Source organism: Protopterus annectens, chromosome 5.part0 (genome assembly GCF_019279795.1).
Source record: "Protopterus annectens isolate FY-2018-M chromosome 5.part0, PAN1.0, whole genome shotgun sequence".
Taxonomy (NCBI): Eukaryota; Metazoa; Chordata; order Ceratodontiformes; family Protopteridae; genus Protopterus; species Protopterus annectens.
Genome location: NC_056735.1, coordinates 377744259 through 377759339, shown reverse-complemented (window position 1 = coordinate 377759339; position 15081 = coordinate 377744259). Strand labels below are relative to the sequence as shown.

General features: G+C 44.1%; 1 protein-coding gene across 4 annotated transcripts in view; it reads left to right on the top strand.

Moving 5' to 3' along the window:
• TIPRL (TOR signaling pathway regulator) overlaps positions 1 to 6100 on the top strand; it is a 443844-nt gene extending 437744 nt beyond the window's left edge. For 3 of the 4 annotated variants that reach the window (XM_044072347.1, XM_044072348.1, XM_044072349.1), the window contains exon 8: positions 5474 to 6100. In XM_044072347.1, the coding sequence (XP_043928282.1) occupies positions 5474 to 5611 (138 nt within the window). In that variant the 3' untranslated portion in view covers positions 5612 to 6100. The remainder of the gene's footprint in view (positions 1 to 5473) is intronic. The other variant, XR_006364970.1, reaches the window with a different exon arrangement.
• Positions 6101 to 15081: the final 8981 nt, after the last annotated feature.

Genomic DNA, 15081 nt, shown 5'->3' with positions numbered 1-15081 from the left:
AATAAAAACACCCAAAGTATGTATGGTTGGTCCTCTGCCAGTCCACCCTCTTATTTATGTTTATGTTGTACTCAGTTTGGAGCTGCACAGATCTTTGCATGCATTGGCCATGCCTCACATTCAAAATATTGTAATACTGTTACATAATGTAAACCACCTCTGTCGTATTTTAGGTGTGCATGCCAGACCCTTATTTTACCTGAAGAGGGTGCATGAGTTCATTAAGACAAAACTTTTGATTTGATATAGTCTTTTCCATCTGGGTTTAACCTATGGGGGCCTCAGCAGGTTATCAGATCCTACTCCAATCCAATGCCAGCCAACTCCCAAGACTACAGATCAGCAAGCTGTCTCTCCTCAAGTCATAACCCCCCACGTTACTAGAACTGCCGTGGATCTAGTTTGCCTCTGTTCCAGACAGCAATTCAGTCATTTGCTCCTTCCCGTATCCTTTTTTGGGCAGGGTTTTTGCTCCTCTACTTTTTTTGTAGTGCAATCAGGATGGTGTTTATTAGTGATAGGTTTGTAATTTTTAGTGTTGAGTTGTTAGTTGGTTATTTAGGTAGGTTAGGTAGTTGTTTGTCCTGCCTTGTGGGACTTTGCTGTTAGTATCGTTGTGTCTGTTTTGTAATAAGGAGAAAGGTTTAAAAAAATGTGTCTTGCAGTCATAAGTTTTCCTCCTAAAATGCTCATGATTGCTGTGTTTACTGTCTTGGAGCTGCTCATCTGGAGTCTCCTTGTGTGATTTGTGAGGGCTTCTGCTGTTGGGCAGTCAGTGAAAGGAGGGCCAAGCTCATCCTGAAGGGTCTTCAGGATGTGAGCTTGGCCCATCCTGAAGGGTCTTCTTTCCCTCAAGGGATTCTTCCTTGGCCTTCTACAGTAAAGCTAGTAAGCCAGGTCACAAGCATCCTAAGGATTTGAAACCTTCTAAGGCAGACTTAAGCTATCAGCTCTGGTTGCTTCTCCCACTTTTGGCGAGTTGGATCTGAAAGTCTGACACTTCAGAGCTGAATGCATTTGGGGCTAGTGTCTCAAAGTCGATCCCCTCAGCTAAGCTGCTTCTGAGCAGATTTTTAACTTCTCTGCCTCAGAGTCCTTCCCCTTTGGATGCTGTTTCTGGGAGGGTTCCTTCCTTGACCATTAGTGTCGTGAGCCATTTTTTTTTTGTCTAGTGGGGTTCCTTTGGGGCTGGCTTTCTCCCGCTTTTTGTACTCTACACCAAGGGACTTCTTTCACTAGTCTTCCCCTTCGCTGCCTCTGATACAAACTTCACTGGCTTGGACCAGTAGGCAGGAGCTTGTTGCCCTGTTGGCTGTCATCCAAGGCCCCATCAGTAGCCTCTTCTGTTAGATTGTCTCAGTGGGTGTTCACCAAGTGTATGGCAGTGGTAGCACCATGGTTTAGGTCGTCTTTCCCTACTTGGACAATTGACTTATAACCACCCCCACAAGAGCATCCCTAATCAGAGTCAGGAACACCTTAGTTCAGCTTTGCAGTTCCTTAGGGATTGCAGTCAATTTCCAAAAGTCCAGCTTTCATCAAATTTAGGCTTTGGAACTCACAGGATGGCATTTGGATGCAGTCTTCCAAACAGCCAAGCTCCCACGGTTCACAATATTGAACCTTCAGGATCTGGCAAGGTCTTTATTAGTGTACAGAAAGCTTCCGGCATATCTTGTCCTTGGACTTTTGGGCCATATGACAGTTGACATTTGCTAAGTTCGTTTAGCTAGGTATCACATGAGGGCACTACAGTGGACTCTGGTAAGTCCAGTGGTCATATTTGACACATTCAGTTGATGTTCAAGTTTCCCTGACATGTTTGTCGGGATCAAATAAGTTGGTGATTGGAGACTCCTCTTGTGTCTCCCGGGAGACTTTTTTTATCCCCCTTCTCAGGCTACGATCATGAGTGATGCTTGTCTGCTGGAGTGTAGGGGAGCATTTCAAAGAGAAGATGATCCAGGGGACCTGGTCTGCAACCAAGGCCAATCTTCATATGAATGTCTTGAAGATGAGGGCACTCCTCCCTGCACTGCAGGCTTTTCAGGACGTTCTTCCCAAGGGTGCACTTTCCATCTAGATGGATAATGTCTTTATTCTAGAATCTGAACAGGCAGGGGTAACCCAGTCTTACCCTCTTTGTCAGGAGGCCATGAGGGTCTGGCAGTGGGTGATTTTGACTCAATGGTTTCTGACTGCAATGCACATCCCAGGAAAATCTAGCATATTAGCAGACACTAAGCAGGAACATTCTTCCTCACAAGTGGTCCCCTGAGTCTAAGGGTTGCCGCTCAGGTTTTCTGGCTCTGGGATACTCTGTTGTGACCTTTTCACTTCTCTTTCAACACCAAGTGCAGCAGCTATTATGCCTTAGATCCTGCTCAGCGACACTCGGGAACACACTCCTGTATGCTTACCTTACAACCCCAGTGATAATCAAGTTTCTTCAAGTTTCTGTTGCAGAGCGACTTTAATCCTCATTTGGTCTCTTTTGGCCTCACCAGGTGTGGTTTCCCCTTCCTTTAGCCGCTACTGTGGTACCCTCCTTGTGTCCTGTATCCCACTCCAGATCTCATTTCTCACCCAGTGGGCATCCATCCAACCTTCAAACTCTCAAGTTAACCGTTTAGTTTCTCCATTTCCCTTGATGGCCAGAAATCCCAAGCTTTCAGACTGTGTTGTCCACATTCTTACATCCCCGAAGAAGTCATCTATTCGTAGGGCGTGTACTAGTATGTGAAAACACTTTCCCTTATGGGCAGTCTCTCCAGATCTGGATCCCTTTTCAGCACCCCTGGAGGCTATCCTGGATTTTCTGGCAGACTTGTTTAACTCTGGGTCTAGCTACTCCACTATTAAAGTGCAGTTAGCAGCTATTTGTAATGTCCATGTTGGTAGAGATATGTCTTTGGCTGCCCTGAAGGTCTCTAAGGCTTTTCCTAAAGGGACTTTGCTACTGCGTCCTCCACAATGAGACCCTGTTCTGCCCTGGGACTTGTTTATGCTTTAGGTACTGGCTTTGTCTCCCTTTGAGCTTTCTGCTGCAGTTGATCTTAAGTTGTGGAAAAATGTATTTCTGGTGGCTATTACTTCCTCATATGTGTGCCCGAGTTACAGGTCCTCCTTATCTGAATTTTCACTGAGGCAGTGTCCGTCAGACCGGATTCCTTCTTTTTGCCTAAGGTGGTATCAGAAAATGATTACAGTCCATTATTTTGCCAGTCTTTCTACCTGAATTTCCTGACGGGGGGGGATATCTTCTGCTGTGCCTTGACGTTCATATACAGTTGAAGCTCTATTTGAATGCAACAAGGCCCTTTAAAAAATCTAACAAACTGTTCATCTTATTTTCTAAGTCCTGGTTGGGTGCTCCTGTTTCTAAGGTTACTTTGTTCAAATGGCTTTCTTGATTGTATTTCCTTCGACAATGGTTTGAAGGAAAAGTCTTTGCTTTACAAACCCAAAGGTCATTCTGCCAGAGCTATGGCTACTTCTACAGTCTCTTTCTCCAGAGCTGCTTTGGATGGGATTTGTTCATCAGCAACTTTAGGTCATCACATTACAAATTAAATATCCATTCCAGGTCCTGGACTTCATTTGGTTCCATCATATTGCACAATACCCTTCCATGAGACCTCCCTAAGGTGTCATGTGGCTGTAGAGTCTGTCTCACAGGTTGAACCCAGACAGAAAAGAGAACATTGGATACAAAAGTTATGTGCTCACCATGACAGCAGATTTGTGTTGTCTTTTTCTGTCAGATTCAAATCCCCCCCACACACATGCACATACACACACACACCCTACCCCCTCCTCCTACCCCCTCCTTTTTAGGCTAGTTCATTACCTAAGGTATGATCGATTGGGAAACCCTTTTTTTTTTTGTGCTCGCTCTTAGCCTTTCACCCGTTTTCCCTTGAGGTCTAAATCTGAGTTTAATGGGTGGAGAGGAGGCAAACTAGATGTGAGGCAGTTCTAGGAATGTGGGTGGGGGGATTATGGGTAGAAGAGGTGGAACTTGCTGAGCTGAAGTCTTGGGAGTCAGCTGGCATTGGATCCAATAACCCGCTGAAGCCCTACAGGTTGAAACAGACATCACTGATCTACTGTTATGGTTAGCACATAACTTTCATTTTGTTTTCCTCTAACCAGAGAGGACCTTGCAGTGGCTAAGCAAGCACTTTCTACCTGGAGATTGCTTAACTGTACTGTATTTTGCCATCAGACACCAACATGTCCTTTATAATTTGCAACTGTCACAGATCAATCCACTGCAGACATGTGGCTTCAGTGCTTTTTTAGAAAACAGTAATCTTATTGTCCACTTGGTCATTGGTTCACTCCATCAAGCATTGTTTCTTAGACTGTAATTGCACATGTGAAAACCTTTTTCACCTTAGTGCTTCAGAACTTGGTCTTGAGCTGTTGCTTTTTGTACTTCCTCCATTTTTTTTTTGTCTCCCGTGGAGGTTTAATTTTATTCCTTGGGATTCTTCCCAAAAGATAGTCACCACCAAAGGCCTCTGGAGTTTTGTATAATGAACATCCGTAGCTTATCAGTTGATCTGCAAGGACTAAAGTTGTGCATGTGAGCGATATATATACATGTCTACATCATGTCAGCTGATCTGCAAGGAGGCCTTCTGTTGTTGCTACCATCCCCTTGTCTGGACATCTGTCTTTCATTTTCTTGTAAGTTAACCCAGAGTATAACTCTTGTATTACTATTTTTTTTTTGTCCTTAGTCTCGCAGGTTGTGCTCTGGTCAGTGTAAAGGAGTCAAACCGAAGAGCACAGGGACTTAAAGACGTACTGTTAGCCCGGTGCATAATATTATAGTATATGCTACCCGGAAGAGTGGGCACCCCCAAGCACTGCTGTAAGAGAAGATTCTTAATCGTGCCAAGAAATAAAAATTAGGAGAGAAAATCCCTAGTAGTTCTCCTCTGCATTAGGCCTCCTCATAGATTAATTGGTCCAGAGAGTATCTGCATGTTACTGGTGAGTAACAATAGACATTATATAGCATGAGATAATGTCTGATGTTGCTAATACTCCGAAGGCTTGCTGCTTTGAGATTTTGTCAGCTCCAGAGCATATCCATATTTCTAGAATAAATGGTGGAGAGAAGGCCGTGGCAGGGCTAGCCACCCGGCATTATAAACATTGGCTGTAGATGACTGCCATTTTGAAGTGACATCCTGACCCCTTGTGCAAAAATGGGAAAGGGGGTTATGGATGGATGAAGTACATTGAACGATCAGAAATTCTGGTTAAAAATGTAATTTTGATTATGTAGCGTTGAGGGTTTGTAGAGGCTCCTCATTTCAAGAATTATTTTTAGTTTGCTATTTTTTTATCTTAATTGCTTTGAATAAGTAATACATTTATTTAAAGAAAATGATGGAGTAGAGGTCAGATACATTGTTAAATGCTTTGAATTTAATTAACTGTAGCTTTTTGTTTTCAGCATGTTCCACCTCCTTTGTATACAGACCCAAATGAAATTGCTCAGTATCTACCCTTGAAGCAGACTATGTATGAAAAGTTGGAGTTCCCAAATGGCATGGACGGAGTACCTCTATCTCCATCTCCACAAAGTACATGAAGAGGAATAAGATGCCTTAAGACATTACACTACAACATTCATCTTGGCCCCAGCCTTGACACAGTTGACCACCTAAGGAGTACCGCTTCTTTATAATCTCTGTTATGAAAACTATTTTTATTGTAACAGTATTGCATTTTGTGGTTTCATTTTAAAAACTGACTTCAAACTTCAGAATTGAAGTTCCTCTGGAAATGGTTGGACATGAACATTTTTGACTGTACAAGAAGATGCTCAAAATGTGGTTCAGAGCTTAGTTTTCCTGACTCTCATCATAGATTGAAGATTTCTGCATGATTTGTTTACCTTAGCTGCGGGAATTAGTTTAATTTCTGGGTACTCTGCTTATTTATGTTACTAAGCAATGCAACGTTTTTATATGTCTAGAACAGAATCTAGCATTTGTGTAAGTTGTTCCATATTTTTATGGTGTGCACAAATATGGGTAAATGTGTTAAACTGCTTACAATTAAATTGGCTGTTGTGTTATGTAAGAACAACTTGAATATTTCTTACAGAACAAAATTTTACACATGAGCGTACTGAAATCAGTAGGAAAATGTAAGCTTGTTTGTGGTACTCTGTGTATGAGTTTCAGAACTTTTTGGTTTAGGATGCAGAATGTGTACTTCATTTTGTTTGGCAGTGAGCGTCACGCTCAGTAAAGAGAACATGCATTTAAATACAGGATTGCAGTGCAGGTATATAATTTGTCTTGGAATATTAGCAGCTAAAACACTTTTTTCAGTGTTGAATTATTTAATTGTTTTTTAGGAGATTTGATAATTGCATTTGTAGCACTGCTAATAAGCTGTTTCTTGTTGATGGTGCCTGAGAACAGTACATATCTCACTGCAGAGAGCCCTATCAGAGTAATTGTAGAAAAGGGGTCTCCTTCCTGAGAGTTATGTAATACCAGTAATTGCAAATCTCCTATATTCAGTGCCTTCCAAGTCAGGACCTTGTAATTATTCCTTAAGCATTCAGGTCACCAACCAGGACTACCACAGGAGCTATCGATTTTGTCTGGGCTTCGAGAACAGTGTCAAAAATTGTATAATATACCAGGTTTTCAACTAAACAGCCCAAATGAAGCAATATTTGGTGCTAGAGGCCTACCTTCGCCTTTGCAGGATGATTACAGTGGAAGGGGATAACAGGGATCAACTGGAGAGTCTTTCCTTGATGTCAGGCAGAAACCAGAGGGTAGTAAGATAAGGCAGCTTAATCAAAACTTTATAGTTCTGCTAAGCCCAAAATGATTGCTGTAGCTTTTGAGCCATGACTGGTAACATGTCTTCATCCCTCATCTATGGAGCAAGACCTGAGGAGTCCAGCTCTGCTTTGCTCACACTTGAACAAGTAGTCAGACATTTTGCATTAAGCATATCAGTGACTTCCCAGGGAATAGGTCCAAGGCTAAACTTAAACCTTAGGAGGTCTACTGCTTCCACCTCCCACATGCTGATGTCTCCTATGTGAGGATTAAGATATCGTTCCCCACAGTCTTTTCATCACAAGATATGCTTTTATTTACTTCTGTAGTTTTACACTTTTCTTGTCTGACACTTGGTCAGAAATGATAGAGCAGATAAGGGAAGGCATAATACATTATCATCTGATGGCACTACTGCCTGTAACCAACCCCCATCCCCTCGGTGCCAGCGCAGGCATGACCATCCCTTTATGGTATCGTCCTATACTCTTGATTCCAAGCTTATAACCAGTGATCCAGTGTTGTCTGGCTTTAAACTGCAAGTCTTTAGATCCGACATAGGCCAGTCACCTAGACTTTGAACTTGCTTGGCTTCACCTCCCTTACCCACAACTCCCTGCTTCTCACACCATAATCCCCAGATCTAGTTTGCCACCATTCCAGGTAGCAGCTTAGTCTTGGGTCCACTTAGTGCTTTCTTTACAGGTGTTTCAGCGTAGTGCTTTTTCTTAAGATTTTTGCTTTCCTTACCCTAGTTATACAGTTAGTTTTTTTCTGTGCCTTTGATAGGTAGCTAAGTAAATATGTTTGTTGTCTGCTGTTTCACAGATTCTCTGTCATCTCTTAGGAGCTCCCGCCTTCTGGTGGACTTGTTTATTTATGTTCCTTAGTCTAAACATTAGCTAGGTGTGTCTTAAGTCTTGTTTGTTAGGAATTTTTAGTATAGTAGGTTTTTCTTGTTTGTTTTAACTGTTTTGTATATTTAGCATGGATAGTGTTTTTAAGAAGCATGTGGCCTGCAGACACACGTTGCCTTCATAGGACGTACATCTGAAGTGTGTGTGTATAATGTCTGGGAGCATTGCATCTGGACTGCAGGTATTCCATCTATGATGGGATTCAGGATCAGGACCATCAACGAAAAGGAGGCCAAGTTGATCCTCAAGGGACTTCGCTCTGCAGCTTCTCCCTCTATTTCCAAGGCCAGGTCTGAGAAGCACTGCCTGTGGGATTCCAGATTTTCTAAAGGGAATTGGAAGAGATCCTCCTCTTCTGTCCTCAGTCCTCCCACCTCTTGCCCACTGGACCTGAAGAGCTCACCACTTTCGGGTCCCCGGCAGTTTCTGAGGCAATCTTCATCTATGCAAACAACCAGCAAAGCTCCACCTCCAGCTCCAATCCTTCCCAGCCCTTTTTGATCAAAGGGACCCGTTCTGGTAGAACAGCTTCCCCATTTTCCCTTTCCACTTCAGAGGAGCTGTTGCTGGAGTTTTCCCCTTCCCTACCTCAATATCAAGCCTCTCCAGCTCTGATCTGGCAGACAGGGATCATCCTTCTGTAAACTGCCCTCCAAACCGCCCTCCAAACCCTCTTTTTTGGCGTCATCCATCCAGTCATCGAGATAAGTGGGCAATATTAAAACTTCTGATTTGGAGTAGCTGATGTGGTCTTTTTTTCAGACACCGATGCAATTAGGCCTTATCCATTTGGATCCAGTTCCTGTACCAGGACCTTTGGCTCCTTCCCTTGGCCCCTTTCTTTGGGCCCAGCTGTTTTCCCACCCTCTGGGTGTTTTTGGTTCCAACTCATTTATTGGTTACTTTGACTTTTTCAGGGCTGTTGGGACCTTGGAGCTGTGGTGTTGAAGCTGAAGTTTCCAGGTTGGGGTCAACTTTCCTTGCTTCAAGATCATCACTTCCAAGTGGGCTTCAACTTTGGACAGCTCTGCTGTGATTTCAGTGTCTTGGCTGGGTGTGGCTCCCTCAGATCGAGACTGTCTCTGGCTTCTTCTGGTGCTTGGACCCTTGGCCCGGAGAGGCCAGCTTTTGCTTTAGTCTTCATTGTAGAGAGAGGGTGTTCTTTTCTCAGGAGAAGGGTTGGGTTACTCCAACCAGTGTCCCTTCCCCTTTCTCATCTGTGCCTGCAACCAGTCATCAGTCTGCTCCTGAACAGCCTGTGTCAGTGGGCCTACATTACCTACCCCCTGCCCAGCTTCGCCAGAGCAGAAGGTTTTTGGGAAGAGGAAGTGTAATGGGCAACACCTTAACTCCCAGGAGGAATCTCTCACTGAGGATACTGACCTCAAGGAATCTCTCACTGAGGATACTGACCTCAAGGAAAGAAAGAGTTACCGTAAGTCTCTGCAGGGTGATGCCTCATTTGGTGACTTATTGGAGCTGGCTCACCAGCGCAGAGGCTGGAACACCAAAGCTTCCTCTAGAGGAGTTTAGAAGCCTTCAGCATAAACCCATCCACACCTTGGGTGGTTCCCCTCTGGATGCTCTTATAGACCGAAGGTCCCGAAGAGCGTAGAAGGGAGCCCAAAACGAAGCTTTTTCCAAAGAAGCCAGATAAAATTCTCACCCCCCCCCCGGACCACCCGCATTGGAGTTAGGTTCTTGCAGTTGATGCTGCTGTAGTAGTGACTGCCATCAAGAAGGAGATTTCCGATGAGAGCTCCTCAGTCTACCCACCAAACATGGAATCACGGGCTTTGGATCATTTAGGGAAGTGCTGCTAATCCCTCATCTGACACATTTGAGAAAACTTAGACATGACACATTTGAGAAAACTTAGACATGACTCAGTGTCTGAAGTGTCAAGAAATGTCAAGATGCAGCAGTCTCAAGAGACTCAGAAAATGCCTGAGACTCAGTTGTCCACCTTGCTTTCCATCACCGATGTTTCCATGAGGCTCAGTTCAAACATAGCCAATGGAGCATCTCGAATGGCTGGATCAGCCATTGCCAATGAGGCACCATGCATGGATGCATTTTTGTAACTGTATGGATTGCTTCAAGGCATCTTCTGCCACTTCTCCTTTTGAAGGCTATTCCTTGTTTGGGCCGAAGTTTAAGGATACTCTTAACAAGGAGTGAGCAAGATGGGAAGGTGCTGGCCACTGTTGGAATGTGCTTTGCTACCTCTCAACAGACTTTTCAAGGAATCAGAAAGGGGGGTACCGTAAGCACCTCTTTTACAGGAAGTTGCAGCAGTCTTTTCAGCCCCTCCTTCAGAGGTTTCGACTGGGGGAAATCATAATAGATGCCATCCATGGAGCAGGGGTGGTCCGCAAAATAAGTTTCCACTGGGCTTTCCCCAGTGGGTCTTTTCAGCAACCATGAAGGGTTGCCTAACTGTTCTACCCTGGAGGTAGTCCGGGGTTGTTTGTCTCTTCACCCAAAAGCTTGTGTGGCCATCACCTCAGATGTATGGGTGTCAAGAGTCATATCCAGAGGTTACTACATTCCTTTTTCAAGAGTATCTCCCAGACATTCAAGCCCATCCAGAGACTGCATGCAGTTGTAACGGTTCACAAACTGCTTGCAAATTGAGTCCTCCAGGAGGTCCCACCAGACCATCAAGGATCCAGGGTCTATTCCAGATTCTTTAGTACCAAAAAAAGAACAAGGACCTCTGGCCAGTTTTGAAGTTAAATAAGTTGAATAAGTTTGTGAAAAAAAACTAATTTTGGATGGTCACAGTGCAGTCCATGTTACCTCTTCTGAGGAAGGATGACCGGATGTGCTCAGTAGATCTCAAGGACACCTACCATCATATCAAAATAGGCAGGTGCCCCTGGAGATTCCTGCCCACCCCCTGGGTGTTTACCAAGTGAATGGCAGGGGTCACAGCCTGGCTCCAACTGCAGGGATTCCAGGTCTTTCCATACTTGAACAATTGGCTGCTCCCCACCCCCATAAGAGCATTGTTGATTACAGTCAGGAATACCTTACTCCAGCTGTGTGACCACTTGGATATTACAGTCAATTATCCTAAGTCAAGCCTTTTGCCTCTTCTGGTGTTAGAATCAGTAGGTTGCTGCCTGGATATGATCATTCAAATCACCAGGCTTCCAAGTTCCAGAGTTTTCAGCCTTTGTGCTCAGGCCCTGTTAGTGCTTGCACCTTTGAAGCCGCCCGCTGATGCAGTTTAGAAAATTCTAGGTTATATGGCAGCTTCCATACTGTTGCTTCCTTTAACCTGATATATGAGGGCTCCACAATGGACTGTGGGCATTCACTGGTCCTTACATACCCATCCAGTAGACTTTCCAGTACAGCAGACTAATATGTGTCATGACCAAATTCATTAGAGGTTGCAGTCTCCTTTAGTAACTAATGGGTGTCCTCCCTCAGCCATGGTCACCATGAATACCTCCCTCATGGAGTGTGGGAGGTATTTTGAAGGGCAGACTATTCAAGGGTCCTGGTCATCTATGGAAGGCCGCATTCACATCAGTGTTCTGGAGATGAGAATGGTTCTCATTACATTGCAGGCTTTTCAGGATGCTCTTCCCAGAGGTGTGATTACGAAACAGACTGGCAATATGTCTGTTGTCTGGTATCTGAACAAGCAGGGGTTAACACATTCATATCCTCTGTGTCTGGAGGCCATGAATGTTTGGCAGTGGGTGATTTTTTTTTCCTTGGTGGTTTCTGGTAGTAATGCATGTCTTGGGGAAATCCAACATTCTAGCTGACAGCCTCAACAGGAGCATTCTGTTGCCTCACACATGGTTCCTAAATCTGAGGGTTGCAGCTTGGATTTTTGGTGCTGGGGCACTCTTGTGTTGTGGCCGATTCACCTATCCATCCAACACCAAATGCAGTAGCTTATTTGCCTTACTTCCCCCTCTGGGACAGTCACCCAGGGATACTGTTTGCTTGGCCCCCAGGCTTCTTTATGCTTATCCCCAGTCCCTTCAATGGTAAAGTTTCTTCAGAAGACGGCCTACTGCAAAGCTACCATGATCCTCATAGCCCCCTTTTGGCTTTGTCAGGTGTGGTTTCCTTTCCTTTGGTGTCTTTTGAAGTACCCCCCCTTGGGTATTGGATTCCATTCCGGATCTCATTTCTCATGTAGCAGGTCAACATCCCCTCCACATCCATCAGTCTCTAAAGTTAACTGCTTGGTTTCTTCAGTTTCCTTGATGGCCAGACATCCCAAGCTGTCACAGGCGGGTGTTCACATATTGTGTTCATCTCAAAAGCAGTCTACTAGAAAAAGTGTATTCCAGTAAATGGTGGAGTTTTGTTCTTTGTGGGCAGAATCTCTAACTTGACCCGTTCTCTGCCCCTTTGATGTCAGTTTTGGGTTTTTTCAGTGGGTTGTTTCAGGTTCCAGTTTTCCTGCCATTAAAGTGCATTTGGCGGCTAGCTCCAACTTTCATGTTGGCAGGGATAATGTGTCTGTGGCTCCCCCTCAAGATTTACAAGGCATTCCTCAAGGGAACATTTTGTTCCATCCCACAGTTCAAGATCCGATTCCTCCCTGGGATTTGCCTTTTGTTTTGCAGGTCCCTGCATACCCTCCATTTGAACCTTCAGCTACTTCTGACTTGAAGCTGTTGTCTTGTAAAACTTTGGTTTGGTAGCGGTTACTTCCTCAAGGAGGGTTTGTAGTTTCAAGCTCTTGATTCTTCACCTCCTTTTTTGGTGTTCCATAAAGACACTGTTTCTCTTCGTAAGAAGCCTTCTCTTCTGCCAAAGGTAGCTTCCGAGAATAATCTTAATAGTTCTGTTCATCTTTCTCTGTTTTTTTTCCAGGTTCTCCAATAAAGGTGAATACTGTTTGCATTGTTTGGATGTGCATAAGCAATTGAGATTTTATTTGGACTGTACCAGGGCTTTCAGAAAATTTAATCGGTTATTTGTCTCCTTTTCAGAATCTAGACTGGGCTCAACTGTGTCTAATATGACTTTATCCAAGTAGTTGTCAGATTGTATTTTGTTTGCATATTCTTTGAAAGGCAAGACTCTTCCACACAGGCCTAAGGGTCATTCGACAAGGGCTATGACTACTTCTACAGCTTTCCTTTCTAGAGTATCAATAGATGGTATTTGTGCAGCTGCGCTTTGGTAGGACCACTGCACTTTTGTGTTGCACTATAAGCTGGATATTCGGTCTAGATACAGGGTTTCCTTTGGCTCTACTGGGTTGTGGACTATCCTTCCATAATTTCTTCTGAGGGGTTATTTGTGGCTGAGGACTCTGTCCTGCATGTTGAAGCCAGACAGAGCAGACAACATCGGATACAAAAGTGAGGCACTTACTATAATGATAGATCTGTGTTCTCTGTCTCCATCTGATTCAGCTTTCCTCACCTCCTGCCTCCTTGCTTTGATTGTTATGGTGAACTTCCCCTTTTTGTGATGACCAGACAATGGCGGTCATCTGTTCCTTATCTTTGGAGTCCTGCATCCTCCTCAGTTGGGAACTTTTTTAGTGTATATTGAAAATGGTTGTCATGTGGCAAACAATTTGAGGGTTAGGGCGAGGAGCAGGAAATTATGGGTAAGGGAGGCATAGCCATGCGAGTTCAAAGCCTTTGGATTTGGCCTCCACAGGTTGAACCACACACAGACTGACAAAACCTAACATTATGTTAAGTACATAACTTTCATTTTCACCCACACTGTGTACATAGGAGAGAAATGAGTCAATCCTTCTGTGGTGGGCAGGTAGAGGCCTTCTTTCTCAAAGCCCCTGGCAGGAAGATTTGAGGGATAACTCATCTCTGTTTAGTAGCTCCCTCCCATTGACCTTTTCTCTTTGGATGCTTTCTGGTTCTTGTGGTCCTGTTCCCTTTGCTTCTCTCCAAAAGAAATTGAACCATTGTCCAGGAAAGGGTGAAGAAATTACTTTGGCCAGCCATCTGTTAATACTAATTTCATTTGTTATCTAGAAACACCCATATGCTGGGTCTCTTGTCCAGTGAATATAGATTGTACAACCCCCCCCCCCCCGCCACCACCACCACTTAGAGTGGGTCTACTGTAGTTTTTATTTTAACATTTTTGGCCCTTGTATGATCCTTTGTCAATTCCTCATTTGTCTTTCCGCCGCCCCCCCCCCCCGATTGGCCATAACATTTTACCAGCTGATGGCAAAAGCTGAGCTATGGTAAGCAATGATATTGTGGATGTCTGTCTGCAGAAAATTGGCCAGAGAGACCATACTTGTGCAGATGGGCTAGAGTCCCTAGTCTTCCCTCTAGGCTGTTACTCTAGCAGGAAATCCTTCTTCCGCTCTCTCTTCAGGATAGACAAGATGGCATAATGCTGCTGCATCACAACCCCCCCCCCCAAGCCAACTCCTCATAGACTGATTCCACTTATTGTATCTGTGTATCTCTGGTGACAGACATGGCTCCATTCCTCTAAACCACAGATCTGGCTGGGACACTATGATTTATAAGCATCCGAAGTCCAGTTTTTATGTAATTGTTTTGACCTAGTATAGCGCCACCAGCCCTAACATTTGATCAAATTACTGATGGACAGAATCCAGAGCTGAGAGCTAAAGGTCTTTTGTTGTGACAGATGGGGTCTTGGAGAAGTCAGTTGGCTCACTTCCCCAGTATCTGTCCTCCTTTGTGAGTTAGGCTTTGATAAAGTTTCTCAGATCCTATGGTTTCCAGTTCAGTAAGTCTTTAAAGAAGACACCACCAGTCAGATTTCATGTGACTTACTGTCATGATGCAGTGATTAGGACTATAGCCATAGGTGTTTCCCTGGACAGAATAGCTTGATTGAAGTTTTCCTTTTTTGTGAGAAATTGTGAAGCTCTTGTAGAGGCACACTTCAAGAGGAAGCTATATTCTGTATCTAATATAAAAGCACTGGGAAGATGAGAAAATGAAGGCTGTTGTGTACATTGGAAGCATGGAATATCTGAGGGGACCAATTTGTCCCTTCCTTCCTCTATTAAGAGGAGACCACTGAAATGACATGCAGTTTTGCTTTATCTTGCACCACTTGTAAAATCAACTAGGAGACAGATTTCACAGGTGACTCAGCAGTCCTGACTTTTGGCCAGGGTCAGTTGTAAGCTGGATATCTTCCCCTTTTTATTGTGGCAAATCCATATGTATGGGCATTGGACCTGGTAAGTTGAAATTGTGTCCAGTCTATATTCAGGGCATCCTTTGTTTCCACTGTGTTGCAAATATCCTTCCCTAGTTCATCTAGAGGAACTATTCATGACTAGGGACTCTGTCCTGCAGGTCGAAGCCAGACAGAGCAGGCAATGT